Here is a 19990-nt window from a genome sequence, read left to right on the forward strand (position 1 = left end):
GTATTTATCACATGCTAAAAAATAAATTAAGCTTTCTTAAGCTGTTTTAATGTGCCTCATGATGGAACAATTTGTAGTACCGATAAATGTTCCATTTATATTTTCCAGTTAAATTTATATAAAATCTTGCTAAGGTGAAAGATAATTAAGCTGGGCTCAAGCAAATAGTTCACTAAACGTCAGACTACCCAGACTGACACCACTGGGCAACAGAGTTTGCACCACAGCAGTGTGAGGTAGGTGAGGAAATATGAAGGAATGAGAAAACGAGTATTAATGCACATGCTCTTTTAACATATACACATTAAAAATGCATTGTTCTTTAAGAAAAGTCATCTGTCCTCATCTGAAACATTTGCTTTACAAATATAAAAGGTGGTTTAGGATTAGGTTTTCCAGGTCTTATTGTTTGGTATGTAAGTACTAAGTAGGTTAACCTACTTAAGTGTCCTTTATAATTGTCTTTTTATTATTCTAAAAATGTCTCATTTGGTTTTTGCTTCAGCCTCTCTTATATTTCTACAGTTACTTAAATAAAAATAAAGTCTTTGGATTTAATTATGTCTCATACTCACTGCTGAAATGATCAGGGTGTATTTTAAATGAGGAGTTTTACACGAGAAATGCGACATGGTTTAATTTACCTTTTAAAATATTGCTAGCTGCTTCTGGTATAAATCTCAGTTTGCTCTGGGGCAGAATTATAGATTATTCAAAGCATATCTTGTCTTGTCTTGGAGAGAAAAAAAACACACTAAATTAACACTAGGAAAAGCAATTCTATGTAAAGAGTATACTAACAGCAAAATACATAATTAATTATTTCTTTATTGTGACACTTCTCCTCAGGGAAAAACAACAGACCAAAACCAAAAACTCTGTCACACCTAAGATTCTGGGGATTCATATATTTTTAATTGTCTTGCAGATCAAAAACACGACTAGACTTCTCTATTGAAGTCTCATTTAGTGCCTGCTTACGCATCGTGGCTGTCTAGACAAAGCTCCTTGGGTAAGATGGGAGACACCTCCCTGAAGCGAGCTGCCTGCAGTGATGCTGTGCCCTTCGGGAGCCATGACCTTGCTTCCTTTCTGAATACTGTGGTCTTTCAACCTAATTGTACTTGAAGCAGTGAAACTGATGTGTTCTATGTGACACATGCAGAGATGTAATTGATTTTTTAAAAAGAAATTTCTATAAGTGCCAAACCAATATGCAGGGTTTTGTTTACTTCCTTTTTTAAATTATTATTTATTTTTGTTTATTATAATTATAATTATTAGTATCATTATTATTATTCTCCCCCGCTTCCCCTTTAATAGCATATAATGACTGGTCATTTATTTTCAGCTTTAAGTACCTAATGATCAAATTCCACTGTAGCCACCTGGCTAACAGCTAAAACGTCTAAAATAAGTGCATGACCCTGACATTCAGAGATCTACTGTACATGCAGGTGGAAAGGCTGAAAGAATATATCTCCAACCTTTTTTCTTTCTTTCTTTCTTTTTTTTTTTTTTTTTTTTTTTTTTTTTTTAATAATACAGAGATTTCTATTGACCGGGAAACATCTTTCCTTCCCAGGTGCCCACAAGAACTTTAAGTACATAAAGGCAGCAATGGTACTAAGTGTTGCAGTATTAAGAAGAGGCCAAAGGACATCGTTTTCCAATCCATTTTAGTTAAAAATTGAGTGTGTGGTTTTTGAAATGTGGAGAAAAGTAGGCCAACTAGTGTTCTACATACAACTGAACAAGACAGTCAAACTCTGAATGAGAGGATTTACCATAGAGATGGGGAAAATAAGCTGTATTAAACTATTGATATAATTTGGGGCTTTAGATTAATGGCAATTAGTATCATTTGTAAACATTAGTAACAGGATTTCCATAGTAAATGTGGAAGCAGTGGTACACACTGATGTTATTGTTGTTACTGCAACAGCACAGCAGTCCCAAGATATAGATAACATTCCAGTAAATGAGTTTTCATACTCTGCAATCATACAGTTTCTCAGTGCTTGCTTTTTGCAGGCAGTAGGGGAACATCCTACATACAGTTAGCTGAAGGCATTTGTCAGATTAAAACAGTGATTATTTAAACGTAATCACTTTCTGACAGTGTTAGCTGCAGCCCAATCAACTTTGCAGACAAGTTAGGAGACACCAGTGACATTTCAACCACACTATAACTTCAGAAGGTCATGATGGTCAGCAATGAAACTCAGCAATTCTATTTGCTTACGATGGTACAGATAGTATCTCAGAGCTTAAGACATTTGGTTGGGAGTAAGGAGGATGAGGTTCCACCAAGACAATTAGAACCGTTGGCACCTCTCAGGGCTGCATTGTCTCTCCTTGTACGTATCTCTAAGAGTCATTTTCACTCTTGTGAAACTTCTGCTGAAAGGATTAAGAACATTTTAACACCTCTGAAAAAATTCTCTTATTGTGTAGGTTTATTCCAGGCTGGCTAGTTGCTCTGGATCCGTACTTAGTACTCTGCTGACCTTAAAATTTGTGTCACTCCTCGTGGTGTTGGAGAGAAGAGGGAGTTATTGAAACCTCCTCTTTTTCTCATGCTTGAGTCGTGCTGATCTTAACAATCTGCTAAGGCTTAAGATCCGATAATGTAAATAAAATTATGTTAACTAAATTATTTGCTATTTAGCACTTAAGACAAAGAGACCTCCTTTACTAATCTTTGGCTTTAACAGTTTAAGAAGTAGAGAATTCTTCTGAGGAATAATTACAGCTTTTAGTTGTTGTTGTTTCTATCTGTCTTTACATTTGTACTAGAACAGGAGCTGAATTAATGACATGCTAATGAACCTTTTCATTAGCATCACAAAGAAAAGAAATTACAAGAACTAGGGCTTTTATCTGGTTGTCCTGAAATCTGCCTAATCTAGGACAAACTGGCCTCAGTCTCCAAGTCTAGACAGAAATTCAGATATTTATATTATTTGCTAGTAGCAACAAAAGTGTTTTCGAGATTGATCCCTAAATTTGTGATCATCAACTTTGTACACTGTTACTCCATCAGTATTTCTCACATAGTGTTTACTGCTTGATAATTTGTAGCTTAAAATCATGAGATTCTTACTGAGATTTTGAGCTTTTCTGCAGTTTGTCCATCAATCTTTTTCTTGGGAGAGTAGAGAGAGACAGATACGAAATCTTTTTCAAGGCCACAAGACAGGAATGTTATGGTTAAACCTCAGGTCACTCTCAAGCTTCAACAGCAGTTCATGAAGCTAACGCAATTAAGGCAGATCTACATATATGCCCTGACATTTTTCTAATATTTCATTTCACAGGCTTTCCCCAGTCCTCTGGAGATATCTGAAAGAAGGACCTTCTCACAGACACTTTTGCTTCATACGACAAATAGCCTTAACCACATTCTCTGTGCTTCAATGATTCCAAGCAAAAACAATGTAACTACCTTACTCCAACTAACTGATTTTTCCAAAAGCCAAGCTTACCCTCATTCTGTTAATATTTCTTCTGACATTGTTATAAATTTCTAAAGTCAGGAGAAGTGAGATATGAGATGACATCTTCTTTCTTGCTGCAATTGCTGGCAAAGTAAAGACACTTATAACAGGAACAGGAGCAAAGACTAGAAAGAACCTGACAGTATGGTATGGTTAGATTTTACGAAATGCAGATCATAGATCATTTAATTGGAAGAGACCTTTGGAGGTCATCCAGTCCAACTCCCCTGCAATTAACTGAAACACCTACAGCTAGATCAGGTGCTCAGAGCCCCTTTCAGCCTGACCTTGAACGTCTCCAGGGATGGGGCACCCACCACCTCTCTGGGCAACCTGCTCCAGTGCCTCATCACCCTTACTGTAAAAAAAAACTTCTTTCTTATATCCAATTTAAATCTTCTCTGTTTCAGTTTGAAAACATTTCCCCTTGTTCTGTGTGAAAAAAGAATGCAGAATTCATCTGCCTGAAAAGAAGAAGTTTTAGAGGAATTTTTTCTAGTCTTTGAATTACTAAAATCATTACCTGATACACCAGCTGTAAAGTGTCTAAGAAAAAGTGGGGCCTCAATAGCACATCAGCTAATGAGGAGACACATTCCCTGTAAACTTCTTAAATGAGTTATGAATTATTTTAGTTTCAACATGTAGGTTTTATAGGCACATACATATGTGGTAGGCAAGAGATTTTGCTACATATGGTATTAAAGTAATGAAGCCACAGGATTAGGAAACATACCAGGAAGTGAAAAATCTCTTCCAGCAACTCTGTTTTGCCAGAACTGAATTTAGATAGCTAGAAACAAAACCCCACTCTATAAGCCTACACATATCACTGCTCTCTCTATCTGTGCGTCTTCTGTTTTTGTAGACCAACAGTGGCTTGTGCAATTTCCTGTTAGAAGTGACTTTGTTGTCCTGACTAGATTTATTTTGTTGTTGAAGGGGAGATGAAATCATCAGCTAAGTGTGACCAAGTCTGGTAGCTGTCAAGGGATAAAAATAAAGTGATCAAGCCTAAAATGTAAAAATAATATGCTTGTGTATGTGGAAAAGGCACTTGCATTCCAGTGGCTGCTCTTGTCCAAGTTTATCCTGTGTTATAAGCTGGTGTAGATGATTATTGAACAGACTGGGACATCTAACAACACCAATCCCTCTGTTCACCTAGCAATGTCAGAACAAGGGGGCAGTTTCCTCTAAAAGCCACTTATATATTAATCCACTCAAGTGTTTTCTGCTTGTACATCTGGGGTTGAGGCAGGATCAGACTCTAGTCATGACCTCATATAATCCTCCTTCTGTAGTGATACCCTTGCATAATACAGAAGAATATTTATGGCATAAGGGTCATATGTCACAGCAGCACGAGGAGTCATAAGTGCCGTGACTGTGTCAAGAAGTTTTTAAACTAGTGTGATTGACATGGGATGCCATATGACCTTCTAAGAGGCAGATTTGAATAGCTCTAGACAAAGCTGCTTGCAGACATAAAGTCACCATCACCTAGCAGTGATGCCCCTGTGAAGTGCTCCAATGGGAAATCATCAAATTTCATAGTCACAGAACTGCTGAGGTTGGAAGTTGTCTCTGAGGTCTTCTGGTTCCAATCCTCTACTTTTTTCAAAAAGGTCCACCTTGAAGACTGTGTCCAGATAGCTTGGGAATGTGTCCAAGGAGAGAAATTATCAGCCACTCTAGACAGTCTATGCCAATGAACGTTCAGACACCCACACAGTAAAAAAGTGCTTCCTGATATTTAAGTAGAACCTCCTGGATTTCAGTCTGTCCCATTGCCCCTGTAGTGTTCCTGGGCAACTTTATTTGGATCCATAATCTTTCCACCTCCCTTCAGATACTTATAGACATTGATGTGATCCCCCAAGTCTTTCTTCTGTAGACTGAATAGTCCCAGCTCTTTCAGCCTTGACCATTTGATGATTACACTATCAGCATGGATGTTGTAACAACATAATATTGAATTTAAAAGGAAATTATTTTCATATCTGAGCCAAGAAAAAATTTCCAGTAACAGCAGGAAGATTCAACTTGGATGCCTACAAACAATTACAAGCTAATAATGGCCAGGCAGAGGGCCAATGGAAATAGATGATGTTTGTTTTTTAAAAAAATATATTAATCCCTCTCCCCTTGCACTTTGTCTGATGTTTGTCTTTCAGCACTGCAAGTGCAGAAGAGGAAAGCTGTGCTTCTTGCTTGGTATCAGCTATTTTACTTACATAATCTATGGTTAGTAATGTTAAATAGTAATAATATAAAACATCAATGCCTTTTTACCCACATCTGCTTCTGTCTCTTAATGAAGCACTGTACTTGTTACTGTTGTGTCTGACCATATGTTCATGGCACAATCCCTTTAATGTTATCACAGCAACAATACACCTGGGGTGTTATTGCTGTTAGCAAATCCCTGGTGTCAGTGATTGAAGCGAGGGACAGAAAGTAAGAAAGCCAAAAGAAGCATCAAGCTAAAAGTTATGGTGTAAATATGGCAAAGAAAGTGGTGAAGAGTCAACTAATCCACGGATCCAAAGGTGAAGTCTGGGCCAAGGAACAGGCAGGAATGGCCCCAAACCTGGCAAGCTAGATATTGAGGTCCTACAATGTACAGTAATGGGATTCTCTTGTCTTACCAATTGGCCTAACAAGCTTTATCAGTCTCTGCTTTGGCAAAGTGGCTGACTGCAGCTCAGTTATCTTCATGGATACAGCAGTGACTGTTGCATTCTGGTAAATTCTTGGGCCTGGTAGGACATTCTGCCCAGAAAAAAAGTAATGAGATACACCTCCTAGATATGCCTACATAATGATGATGCAGCAGGATGCCAATATATGTAAACAGTCACTGAAAACAAGCAGCATTTTGCAAGTCTTTATACCTTGCTCTATTGATAAACAGTAATCAGTCAGTGTCATTGTCATTTTTTCTGCATTTTTCTTTTGACTTTTCAGAGAAATATTACACCAGAGAAATCTGGTTTCATTAACTTTGAATAAAACTATGTTGATAATTCCTGAAACATGTCAAATATACACAGAATAAGGTATTTTTAATAAGTACTGTAATAAAGCAGGAATAAATGTACAAAATTCTTCTGCTTATGTCATCCACACGATCAGATTATCATAATGAAACATAAAATCTGTGAAGCAATTTCTCCTCACTCCTTCACTTTCTAGTTTTCAGCACATTCCATTTCATTAGTATTCCTCCACTGTGTTGTCAGTCTGCATTATGGTGGGGTTTTGGAAGGCCTTCAATAAAAGAATACTTCACTGTGTTACAACCATCGCCCTTTGCACCTCTGTACAGATCCTAACAGAATAAATTTCTAAATGACTGCATGGTGCAGGAAACATGAATTCTTAATGAATCTTAGGATACAAGTCTAAGCAGATGACATTACTTTCCAATCTGCTACGGAAACAATGTTTTAATTAAGTACAAGGTTTGATAAAATTTTCACTCCTTGTACAAAAATGAATGGTGATTAACAGACGACTGACAAGCCAACTCTAATAATTTCTGATTAAATGCTTTTGTTTAGTGTTTTCAGTCACTCTCTACAGGGAATTAATTACTGGAAATGAAAAAAATGAAGGTTCATGCCGGTTAGTATTCTTGAGAAAGTGGAAGGTAATCAACTGTATAAATTACACTGGCATATGCAGGCCAGCTTGCGGTCAGAATTTGTACAACATACCACAGCCAGTTCTTATGTTGGTCAGATTGAAAAGTGTGTATGTGGGGGGGAGGGAGATCTGTCTCAAGTAGTTACTCTATAGTTTTATGCAAGTCAAAGAATAAGAAGCTAGTGTGATTTTTCTTCAGTTTATGAAATTTCCTCATGGCACTTATTTACAGCGGACACTTTTATTGCAGGTTCTAAGAATATGTTTACATGATTGCTATAATAGGTATTCCAATAAACATCCCCAAACTGACTGTGTATAAAGCTAATAAAGAAAAGAGAAAGAGAGAGAGAGAAAACAAGACTCGCTTTTTATTATCCACTGCCCTCAAAGAGGTGTTAACTGGAAAATTTACCTAGGAAAGTCTAACCGGCAATAAGCTTAATAAGGCAATAATAAGTGCTAGCCTGTGGAACTAGACTTTTTGCTCCTCTTTTACAGTAAATTGATTTCCAATTAACTGAAGTTAGCTAACAGCTCTGTAAATGTTATTCTAGATATTTCATGACCAATTGAATAGAAATGTTTTTGTTTTTCACCAGGTCTCAGCCAATTGGCAGTCAATTAACTTGAATTTTAGTAGTGGCAAATACAGTATTGTAGAACAAAGACTAGACCTCTGTGCAGGAAGAAGGCTGATCTTTCCCTGCAGAATGCCAGTACCAAGACATCTGATGTTTTCTCACTGTGTTAGATGAAGAGTCTTATATTACAGCTTGTCTCCAGTGTCACACAGCTTTGTCTTGGCCATCTGCAAGGGCTGAGAGAATTTCACATACGCATCTGATTTTCTTTTGTTTGTCCAGGGATTTTTTAAGACTTTCTAATATTACCTTGACAATCATAATTTCTGGTGTTCAGTTGTCATTGTTCTTCATCTGATCAAACCTGTTCATTGCAGAAGGCTTATAAAAGCAGTCTGAGATATTAGTACATTATATGACCATGCATATAGACACTGTCACTACAAAACTGCCAGTTGTTAGACTCAAAGTTTTTCAGTGGTCAGAATGAATAAAGAATTTCAAATACCGTCAGCCAGGGTTAAGAAATTGCAATTAAATAATTAATTTCTCCACATGGAATTTCAATGGGTTTAAAATTATATTCAACTTTTAATTCTTTATTGTAAGCTGGAACAGCAAAGGCCTTAAGAAGTTTTTTTTAAGTTTTATGAGGCAGCAGTAAAAGGTAGGCAAAGGGATTAAATCACACTGGCAAAGGTTCTAAATGCTCTGAAAGCTCCACAAATTAAAAAGATGGTTGTCATCTTTACAGTTTTTGCTCTCGTTTAAGCTAGTTGAAAAAAATAATATTAATTAATAAGAATGCAATTTAGTAAAGAGTATGAAAGTATTATCGTAGTGTATAAGCAAGACTGACACTCATTCACCTTCCCATCTATTTCAGTAGGATTTTGTCACTGATGATAATAGAAGTTGCATCATGTTCTTGGCATGTGAATTGAAGATTGTTCAACAGAGGAACAGAACAAGTAAGGTGTTAAATATTATCAACACTGTTATGAGCACTTTCCACAGCAAAGTTCAGTCACATGAGTAGTAAGATTTCTCATGAGTAACTTTTTTTTACAGTACTAACAAAATAGGGTGTTTTTTTTTTTTTTTTTTCCAAGTTATTTTGCCCTTGTTTTCCAAGTAGTTCATTTCATATATTGCAAAAAAGGAAAATCTCACTTATACAAAAAAGAGAAGTGTTCCTCTCCTCTCCTTCTATTGATATTAAGCACTGCACTGGAGAGTTTTCCTTACAGTTTCAGCATTTTGTAGCAGTTTTCTCTCTAGGACAAGCCTTCTTTTATCACAAGCTAAAAATAATCCTGTAGTCATTATACAGGCAAAATTTCCCTGAAGTGTACTGGATTTTTTTTTTTCCCCAAGAACTACAGAGTTGAGTTCTGTGATGCCATGAGCTCTTTGGCTAAGAACTGTCAGGGACATGATGACACTCAGAAGTTAGATCTGCTTGAGTGGATCACCACAATGAACACTAGACTGGAGAAGAGTCTGTCTATTTAAAGCACACTCAAAATGCCCAGTTTACCTAGGGGTTGACTGAGATTTCCAAGATCACTTTCGCTAGTTTTCCTTCAAGTATATTGGAGTATATATTCAAGTATACATACATTATGACTCTCCGTAGAAGTACCCTAGCGATGACAATGGAGCTCATATTTGCTGAAGAAACTCAAAATGATAGAGAAACAGAGAAATCATGGATGTCAAGGAGAAATGCAATTTTGATCTCTCAGCTCATCTACGTTACTCTTACCATCACAACATTTTTGTGCTTCCTGTATTTTCACATTGACCAAACCAATTATAAAGTAGAGCATACTACTAAGGTGTGTAAAAATATTCATGAATTGTGATTTTTACAAGATTTTTGAGTGATCCATGCTCTTCTGCTTTATCAGGAGGTGAGGTACATCATACCTTTCAAGTAAGCAAAAATAGCTCGCAAGTGAAGTTAAAAATAGTAGGATTTGTCAGCATTTCTTGAAAATTATTTGTTGCAGAATTTATAAACGAGAAACCATGCAATCTTTCTGATGCTACAGACTAGAGACAGTTAAGCTCTTTATTACAAATACCCTTACATCAGCAATAATGCCTCTCTTGTCCTATGTGCAGGTCCCAAGCTGTTGTGCATATTCCTTCACGTAGTCTGCATCATTATCACAGAGATCAGTTTATTGATTTGAATGTCAGGGTACCAGCAAATGGCAGGGATGGTGCGAGGGAAGACCAGTTCAGCTGATGCTGGCTTTGAGAAGGGGTCAGTAGTCCCACATAACCACCATCTCACCATAATGTCACTATTGTCACTATGTCACTCTGTCACTATTTCTATTGATTAGGTCAAATGTGTATTCTAGTATATATCGCCAGTAGCAAAAGGGGTACTGTCAATAAATTTTATATTGGTTCAACAAGCAGAATGGGTGTTGTGGGTTGAAAACTTTTTTGTTAAGTCATGAGCACTAGGCTGATGAAATCCCTAATGTTTCTAAGTAGGCTGTAATTGCAGCAAGGCAGAAATAGGAATTTTTACATGATTTATATATAAAAAGGCTTGTTTCTAAAAATGATGATTTAATATACTTCACGGTCAGTTTACTCCATGTTCAGTTATCCTTACAGACATAAAACTCTTCCTTACAACCTAATCTGCATTTCCACTGGTTACATTTATTAGCTATTGACCTCTGAGGTTGCCTTTGGAAAACTGAAAATTGTTATGCTTTTCTATGCTAAATCTATATGCTGTAGGGCTTTTGCTATGACGCGTATTTAAAAAGCAGGTAAATGTTTATGGAGTCCTTGAACTTGGGAGCATTTGCCCACTGTAAAGGAATACCTTTCCATAGAGTGATGTGAAAGAAATGTTTCCTTTCTGTGATTCTAGAGTGTCTTGAAAAGTGTCACAAAAATAAAACCATCTGAAACTAATCTCTTACAGCATGTATATTTTTAACTAGAATAAAGTGATAACTGTTATAAAAATTTTCCTGACCTAAAACAAGGGGAAAAGAAAAGTGGAGAGATACCAACTGCAATCTTGAAACCAAACCATCTATAACAATCAGAGGAGGTGTTTCAATCATCTCATTTTTTTTATTCCAGCAAGGCAACTTTTTTTTTTTTTTTTTTTTTTTTTTTCCCCCGTTAGAATTTGTATGTAAAAATAATCCATCTAGGTATATGATACAATGTTTCACAAAATGATAAAACATTTGTCAAAATTCTGGAGCAAAGTACCTTTCAATTTTCAGTACAATGTTCTAATATCTCTCATTATTCCTGAATGTAGAGCTGAAGTGAGTGCTGAGTCATAAATAGTAAACAAAGAAGCATACTGATCTACCTCTGTTGCTTGTGGCTTAACTTCAAGGTTTAACACAGGCATACCTGAGAAAGAAGTGCAAGTATGGGTCCAACTAATTCTCTTACAGGGCTAGTATAAGCAGCTTTTACATAATGGTTTGTATAGTCAATTAGCAGAGTATTAGCAATAATCAATAGTATTCTTACTAAGACCATATTAATTAGATCTTAAACACAACTAATCTGAGACCTATATTGAATTTATATTATTATGTAAGCATAATGCTTCCATATGCAAATAATTTCCTTCATTTTCAAAAGCAAGTTCTAGCATCTGAGGTACAAATACGAACACTTTAACAGATACTTGGAAACAACATAACATAAAATTTCTTAAAATGGAATTGTGGCAGTTCACATTACAAATAATAGTAGGATTTTGAGCTACAAAGGACAAAAAAGATTGAGTACATTCTAAATTTATTGGAACGGAAGGATTGGAATTGCTAGCTGTGGAAATCTCTGCAGGAATGCTATGAATTTCTGTTTCTGTTCCTCATTTTGCCTTGTGTTACACTTCAGTTCTGGGGTTCTCCAGTGCAACTGATAACAAATAATGACAACTTGTGCGTTTCTGTGCCCATATTTTTTATCGATCCACATGAATTCATCAGTTTTGAGACATCTCTGAAATTACTTAGGAATCCTGTCTAAACACAGATTTTAATTTATTTCAAGTTGCACGGTTTTGTGACTTCCTATCACTTTATTCATCACTTCTGCAGTACAGCCGAAGCTCAATATGTCTGGCATGGCAGGTGCCTGAAGGAACCCCTTAGGCAAATATGTATAATATTTTTAAAGCACAGTTAACCATGAAACAAAACAGTCACAAATTTACAAATTTCAGTTTCAGTACAACACCAGAAAAACCACGTGTTGAGATGAAACTAAAACGTCACCATTTTACCCTCTGCCACCAACAGCAACTTCAGTGTTGTTAGCAGGAAGATTACACAGCTAATCAGCTGATAGGGCCACAGTGGCCTATCATGTTATATCTGGTTACACTGCTGAGAATCACTGCCCATCCATATGCCAGAGGACAAGTGCTTCTCATCGGGACTGGAATGAAGCAGCAGAACGAGGGCCAATGCACTGTGAAATGCTGCTGCTAGGGGCCATGTGAGCAACCCGTGCTCCTCAGGCTGTGGCCCAATGCAAAGCTGACAGCCTTTACCATTCACACTCCTCTCGTCCAATAGCTGATTTTTCACCCACTTCTTCTACTTTAGCATTGCTCTGAGAAGTTAATAAAATGAAAAACTATTATTTTCATATTCACAGTTGTGTTGTTGTTTTTTTTTTTCCCTCTTTGGAAATGGTATGCTTTCAAACACAATGGGGAATTTACAAGCTATCCATACCTTTCAATATGTAAAAATAACACTTGACAATATTTTTAAATCGCTCTTCCCAATGCATGCGTCGTCATTTTCAGAACATATACTTTAATTTCACCAACAGAGGTCAGTAAACCACTGAAAGAGAGACATAAGAGTATGGCGAGAACACACTCTTGTCAATCTTCCTAACATCCTTCTGACATTTTTCTTTTCTGACATCTTTCTTTTTCAAAGCGGTCTTTTTTTGTTATTGTTGTTCTTGGTGGTTTTTTTTGTTTGTTTGGTTGGTTGGTTGGTTTTTGTTTCTTCAATAAATGCAGGTTTAGTTAACCGAAAAGAAAAAAAAAAAGAAGGAAGTCAGCATGCGCTTATGAGTTCATGAGAGAGAATGTGTTTTACTAAGGAGATGAATTATACAAAACACTGTATTGTTAAAGACTTTTCAGCACGGAAGCACGTTGGGAAGCAGTGTCATGCTTACAGGCACAGGTGTGATCGCAGCTAAATCAATTTGTCAGGGCTGAAGCCGCTGCGACTTAAGCAGTGTTTTGAATGAGCTGTAGAATTCTGCCTTTCAGGCTTTGTGCTGCGGAAAACCAACCAGTACGCAGAGTATAAAGAGGAGGATCCCAGGGAAGAAGCATTTAATGATATTAAAATAACAACAGATAGCAGCACGGGAGGAGCTGTCACAGACCTGCTCATTTTGACAGTAACGCTCAGCTAATGGAACTATATTAGCACGTCATTTTCCAACTTTCAGCTGTAATGAAAAGCTATTTTTACAAATCATTACTTTCGGTGTAAGGTGTTTCATCCACGTGTCTTCCATTAGCATTCAGGGGAGTTTCACAACGAATGCTGCCTGTGCAATACTGAAAGCACACCTTTTATGTGAGCTAATCCCAGAGGGGAGTCAGCACCAGCGCCTGCGTCCTTTTGACCTTTCTCCTTTTAACACATTTTGCCTCAGTAGCAAAAGGTGAAAAATTAGTTTTTATACTGCAAAACAGAAATCTTCAACGGCATTTCTCTATGAGGGCAAGGAAAGTAAAACAGACTCCTGTGGAAACTTTAAAGTACCCAGTTCAGCGATCAGCAACAGCTTGACAGATGTATTTTTAGAACTGCTTTCCTTGTAGCCCTTTGAAGCTCGCCCACACTACCACTGCTCTCAACAGCTGTGCGCATGTGAAGCCACTGGAGTGGAAGATGTTAATTATCATCAGCTCCTGGAATTTCTCCAGGGACTACTTGTGGTTGGAAACACGCCTCCCTGAAGAGCTGCACCAGGCACTGGGATCATCTCTCCTCTGGTTTATCTGAGTCCCGCCTCTAAGGGGAAAGGTAATCAATTATCACTCCCTATCTTCGCTTTTAAGCATTGTGCTCTTAGGACCTGACCGTGTGACTGTCCTCAGCAAGAATAACTGCAAAACCTTTCATCCATGTCTCTCGGATTCCAACAAAGATGTATGTGAGCTCCTCAGGGACTGGGAGATAGAGATTTCAATTAAAAGCTTGAGAGAAGTAAAAAACAAACGAACGAACAACAAAAGCAAAAATCAACAACCTCAAATGGATGGAAACAACTGCCTTTTTCACTGTTTTGTTTTCCCACTGACAATTTAACCCTCTAAGGCCAAGAAAAAGCCATCTCCTCTCCCCCTATGTCATCAGAAACCTGCACACAAATACAGTCCTTCCCCTTTAGCTGTACCCCCTGCTACACAGAGGCATTTTGAGTCTGAGTTGGTTACTGTCAGGAGCTTGGTATGATGTCAAAAAGTGAGATATTTCCCACAGAGAACCAAAATAATAGAAGATGAGCTGGCAGAAAGTTCCCCTGAAAGGGAAACAACACAAACCCAACAGATTTTAAGCCTTGCCCACTACTATTAATACTACAAAGCACTCTTAATGACAGAACATATCCTTAAGCGTACCTCCTAGATCCCTCAGTGGTAGTTAAAGCCCATAATCATCTCCACCCCCATAGAAAGACCAAGTCAGGTCAGTCCTCTCTGGCTGCACAGAAACCAGGAGGATAAACACCAAGCTGCAAGACTTGATTCCCAGTGTAGGAAGATGAACGCTGAGGGCATTTCTCTCCTCTTCACTGTGAATGCTAATTTTCACCTTCACTGACACTTTACCAAGTGACACAGCAAACACTTCTGATAACAAGGAGCTGAAGGAAAGCAGGCACCCCACTCTCTGAGCATACTGGTTGGCCTCTTCCTGTAAGTGCACAGGAAATTCCCTTCCACCCCCAGGAGGAAGGGGTAAGAGGGAAGAAGGAAATGGAATGTAATGGAAAGTAAACATGTCAACTATGAAAACAGTCACCATGAGCAAGTACAGAAACACTTCTTTGTTGTGTTTAAGGACAATGAGTACAGTGGTATTTCAGTTATTCAGTGTTTACAGAGTTGAAAAAAAAAAAAACAAAACATAATCACAGGCCCTCCCCCCTTCATGTAGGTTGTTAGTGCTGCTGCATCATATAGCTATCACAGTTCAACATCAAACCAGGTAACCAAGAAGTAGATACAGCCAAGATGAACGATTGCTTAACCCTTCCAGAATGGACATTGGTAGACAGCATAGGCCTAATAACTACAGGTTGGATGCTGTTGGCATTTACAAGAGAAGTTCTTAAGAGCACTCTAGCTCCCCAGCTGGATTCAAGAGCAATGGTGAAGACAAAAGGGATTACACACACACACAAACAGAACTGTTATATACAAAAAAAGTTTAATTGAAATACCTGTATAAAAAATATGATCTCCATACATTTCACACTGTTGAACAGAAGAAAAAAAAAAAAAATCCAAATCCAAGCTGCATAAATGCAACCAGATCACAGAAACACAGCTATTAAAATAAATTAAGGTTTATGACTCTGCCACTCTACCTTCCAGAGCCAATGCACGGAGACTGTACAATGTCAATAATTTAAAACCCTTCCAAACAGCATTACTTTACATTTCTGGTACAATACCAGACAAAAAGGCATACTGACTAACTTTAAAAAGTCATTCTATTTCCCTTAAATTAGACTTTGTACAACAATTTTTCATCTTCCAACAAAAGTTGATAAGGTCAGAAATATTTTTTTTCTTTTTTTTTTTTTTTTTCCTTTTTTTCTTTTTTTTTTTTTTTTTTTTTTAAACAAAAGTTGACAGGAATGCAGAAAAAAAGTGCCATGGGCAAATCACTAGACTTCCCATGGGGAGAAGGAAGGGAAAGCACAGTGTTGAATAACTCTAACCAAATAAATTAACCAAATAAATAGCCACAGCTGAAACCTGTGGGAGATCTTCTAAACTTCAAACAATAAATAACTGTATAGTACATGGGAAAACCAAGTTTACATAAACACATTATACAGGTATGGAAAAAAAGTAAAGTCCTTGAATATTGCATTGATTGTGCATTCAACATGCCCATACATACTCTTAAGACTCGCAGGGTGACAAAAGGCCGGGGGGAGTTGAGAAAGGGGCTTCTCATGCCCAGTGGTAGAGATGATAAAAGGAAACATGAATAAATGTTTCCGATAAAAAAGAAAATGCTGATATACCTGTTTGTATTTCTGTGCAGGCTATAGGAAATATTTTGAGCAGCAGAGGTGGGTTGGATTTTGAAAGGGGCGGGGGCAGGAGTGAAATGTCTGTGTTCAAGTATTCCATCACCAGTGGATGGGACTACTTCATTCAATCACCGAACATGTTCTCCAATGCATTATAGGAGCTGCTTCCCCCAGCACTGAGTCTGAAGGGAGCAAATTCCTATGATGAACTGGATCTTCTTTGGACATACACAGCTCAAAAAAGAAAGTCCCACTGAAGCAGCTTTCAAAAAGGCACTCAAAAGCAAATAAAATCTAGTCCAGGCTCTATGAGAGCAAAAAAGTTTACCATGTATTCAAGAGGTCACTGCTTTCTTAATAAGGTCAGTCTTTGACTAAGTACTGGCCTGCAACTTCTAAACATCAGCGTTTCCAAAGGAAATCTCTCATTCCAAAGCAGAAACCAGCAAAAGGGGAAAATAAAATCAAGTCCCTCAGACAAAGATTCAACTACAGAATAATGAATGCATTTTTCTAGCCCCTCCTACGTATTGGCAGCAGCACTGTGGTCTTTCTGCTTGTAGCTCCCCTCCCAGTGCGAGGTCCTTAGCCATTCACAGACTCTCGTTACTTGAACTTGTGCTCGATACATCGGTATCAAGGGTCCGTAGCCTTATGTCACAGTCCTCAGACTTCACTACTTCTGATTTGTGCATCCATTGATGGTCAAAAATTTGCTCAAGTGTTGGTCTGTCTGAAGGCCTCAGTGAAAGGCACCATTTGATCAGCTGTTGACATTCTGAAAACAAAACAAAAAAGCACCATTAGACTAGAAAATAAGTAATATCAAAATCAAAACACAAGAAAAAACAAAACAAGTGTATAAATTAAGCTAAGAATTAAGGAAATAAAGAAACCTACACCCCATCCCCACCCCTTCCCCCAACAACAAACCACACAAGCAAGGCAACCCTCCCACCCTCCCAACTCACTCCCTACACAACTCACCAGGTGAAATTCTCCTCCTGAAATACAATCGTCCCCGCAAGATCTCCTCGTCCTGCTCAAATGGGATGTCTCCACAAACCATATCATAAAGGAGGACTCCCAGAGACCATACTGTTGCTGACCTCCCATGGTATCTGTGGTACCTGATCCACTCTGGAGGACTGTATACTCTTGTTCCTAAAAGAACAACAACAACAAAAAAAATCGAGGATTAGAGTGCCTTCCCCTTACTCAAGGGCATCTCGCAGAGCTAAATTAGGTTCATAAATGCAGCCTTATGGGAGTATTAAAAAAAGCAAGTCAAAAGCACTGATTTTGTCTGGCCCCAGTCCAGCAGTGCTGTAACTCCCGGTCAGTGCCGGGTGACACCAAGGCCTGGCAGCGCTGCTGGTTGCAGGGAAAGAGCCGGAGCCGCCGTCAGCTGGCTGTTGACGAAGGCAGCTCCCTTTCACTGACCACGTGGCGTCTGCAGCATCACACCAAAAATAGACACAAAAGGACAAAGGGGGCTGGCGGGGAGGAGGCGGGCGGACGGCGAAAGAGGTGAAGCTCAGGTCCGCCTTATTACACGGGGCTAAGCCGCTTTATCCAATTCCAGCGGGCAGTAAACAAAATAAGGCCGCTCACCCTTTTATTTATTTATTTGTTTGGTTTTTTTTAAAGGCTCCGTGCAGCTCTGCCGCAGCCGCCGCCCCCGGAGCGCTCCGTGGATACCAAACAACAGCGCTGCGGTGATGCGGGGTCACGTGGCACGGGGTCGGGTTTCACAACAAACAGATGTGGAGTGCGGCGGCCGAGGATGGACTGGGGGGGGGAACGGAGGGGAGGGGGGGGACGCTGCCCTCGCTAGAATCGATTAGGGCAATGCACTCCGCTTTGAGGAGCGGAGCCTGGAGCTGTGCGTTTAGGGGGGAGAGCAGCAATCCCCCGCTCCGCGATCTGCAATGCGGGATTTCCAGGACACCACGAAGGGGAAAAAGAGGGGGGGGATGGGGCTAAAAACAGTTCCGCACAGAAAAACAGCGCATCCACCCCGGAAACATCCGACACTGCGAAGGCTCCTTGTAAACAGATCGCCCTCTAGGAAAAAAACGCGTTTTTTCCAAGGCAGGGAAATAGAAACTGCTGCGTCACCGCCCGGAATCGCTCCTTTCCTACGCAACCGAACACCCCGAGCCGCGTCGGGTCCAAAGGTTTCCGTTACCGATGGCCCCGATAGAAGAGAACGCAGCGAGCGGGGGGAGCACGCACGTACCGTCGAAATCGGTGTAGACCGTGTCCTTGAGGAGGGCCCCCGAGCCGAAGTCGATGAGCTTCAGCTCGCCCGTGCGCAGGTCCACCAGCAGGTTCTCGTCCTTGATGTCGCGGTGCACCACGCCGCAACCGTAGCAATGTCGCACGGCCTCCAGCACCTGCCGGAAGAAGCCGCGTGCCGTGTCCTCGTCCAGCGCGCCCTTCTCCGTGATGAAGTCGAAAAGGTCCTTCACCAGCTCGGGCCGTTCCATGACGATGAGGAAGCCGTCGGGCCGCTCGTACCAGTCCAGCAGCTTGATGACGCCGCGGAAGCCGGAGCCCACCTTCTTCAGCAGGACGATCTCCAGGGGCACCATGACGCCGCCCTGTGCGCGGGGCCGCGGTCAGCGCCGTGCCGCAGTCCGAGGGGCGGGCGCGGCGCTGCGGCGGCGGCGACACCCGGCAGCCCCCAACCCCCCCAGCCCGTGTCCCCCCCTCCAACCCCGAGACCTACCAGCCTCCCCCCCAATGTCCCCCCCACCCCCCCGCCAACAACGCGCACACACACACACAAAGGCCCCCGCGGACTTACGATCGTGCCCCATTCGGTCACCCGCTCCTTCACCACATGCTTCACGGCGACCTGAGCGGTGCGGGAAAAGAGAAGCGCCGTCAGCGGGCACGGCCGCAGCCCCGCAGCCCCGCGCCGCCCCGCAGCCCGCACCCCGCGCTCACCGGCAGCCCGTCGGCCGTCCTGCTGCCCGCGTACACCGTGCCGAAGCCGCCGCTGCCCAACACCGAGCCCACCTGGTACACTTTGTCGAAGGGCTCTTTCTCCACTTTCACTGGGGGAGAAACACAGCGTTAGTGGCGGCTCCAACAGAAATAACGATTAAAAAAAATAATAAAAAAAATCACGAAAAATAAAAATCCCAGAAAGGCGCTACGTCCGTGCGGCACAGGGCGACCGGCTTTCTTTTTTTTTCTCCCCCCGAAAGCCTTCTTCTCCGGTTATATAAAAGCTCAGCGCAGGTCCCGGCGCTCCGTACCTGGCGGCAGGATCTTGACGGGCAGGTGGTCCATGCTGGCGGGGCTGCAGATGTGCGCCAGCGAGCCGAACTTAGAGAGCAGCATCTTGCGGCGGAGGGTCCTCCCGAATCTTCTTCGTATCTCCGAGATCCCGGCGGCTCCGAGCCCAACTCCTCGCTCCGCCGAGCCGCTCAGAGCCGGGCGGCGCCGGGGCCGCGTGTTCCGCCCGCCCCTGGGCAACGCCGCAGTAGATCCGTGGCGGGCGCAGGAGCCGCGCCGCCGCCGTGCCTGCCCGCGCGCTTCTGAGCCGGCGGCGCCGCGGAGCCGCCTCTTAACTCCCAATATTTTGGTGCGGGCAGAGCGCGCCGAGCGAGCCGAGGATATCCCTCCGCGGGGGAGGGGGAAACACCTCTCCCCGCCACCGCCCAGCCGGCCCCCCCCTCCCCTCCGCAGCGGGGCGCCCGCGGTGCGGCGGCCGCGGGTGTAGAGCTTCGTCCCGCCCCGCAGAGCTGGCGGGCGGGAGGAGGGCGGGGGCCGGGGACTACTTGTTTGTAGTAACCGGCGCGCAGCGTTACATCCGTCTGAGGCGTCCCGCGCGATCGCTGCCAAAAAATAGACCCGAAAAAAAAAAAAGCGGGGCGGGGGGGGGAGATTCTCCCTATTTGCGTTAACATTTCCGGG

General features: G+C 41.2%; 1 protein-coding gene across 1 annotated transcript; it reads right to left on the reverse strand.

The window, feature by feature from the left end:
* Nucleotides 1-15201: 15201 nt before the first annotated feature.
* PIM3 (Pim-3 proto-oncogene, serine/threonine kinase) lies at nt 15202-19668 on the reverse strand. Its single transcript, XM_072360236.1, has 6 exons — nt 19330-19668; nt 19016-19125; nt 18873-18923; nt 18303-18666; nt 17048-17224; nt 15202-16838 (listed from the first exon to the last, which is right to left on the reverse strand). Exons 1-6 carry the CDS (start codon nt 19412-19414, stop codon nt 16654-16656), a joined length of 972 nt encoding a protein of 323 aa, XP_072216337.1. The 5' UTR covers nt 19415-19668; the 3' UTR covers nt 15202-16653.
* Nucleotides 19669-19990: the final 322 nt, after the last annotated feature.

Source organism: Excalfactoria chinensis, chromosome 1, assembly GCF_039878825.1.
Source record: "Excalfactoria chinensis isolate bCotChi1 chromosome 1, bCotChi1.hap2, whole genome shotgun sequence".
In the NCBI taxonomy this organism is placed as follows: Eukaryota; Metazoa; Chordata; class Aves; order Galliformes; family Phasianidae; genus Excalfactoria; species Excalfactoria chinensis.

Coding starts and splice junctions, on each gene's coding strand:
- PIM3 (XM_072360236.1), bottom strand. CDS start 19,414: ATGCTGCTCTCTAAGTTCGGCTCGCTGGCGCACATCTGCAGCCCCGCC. Junction 18,924..19,015: donor GGACGGCCGACGGGCTGCCG/GTGAGCGCGGGG, acceptor CGCACCGCTCAG/GTCGCCGTGAAGCATGTGGT. Junction 18,667..18,872: donor TGACCGAATGGGGCACGATC/GTAAGTCCGCGG, acceptor CCCCGCGCACAG/GGCGGCGTCATGGTGCCCCT.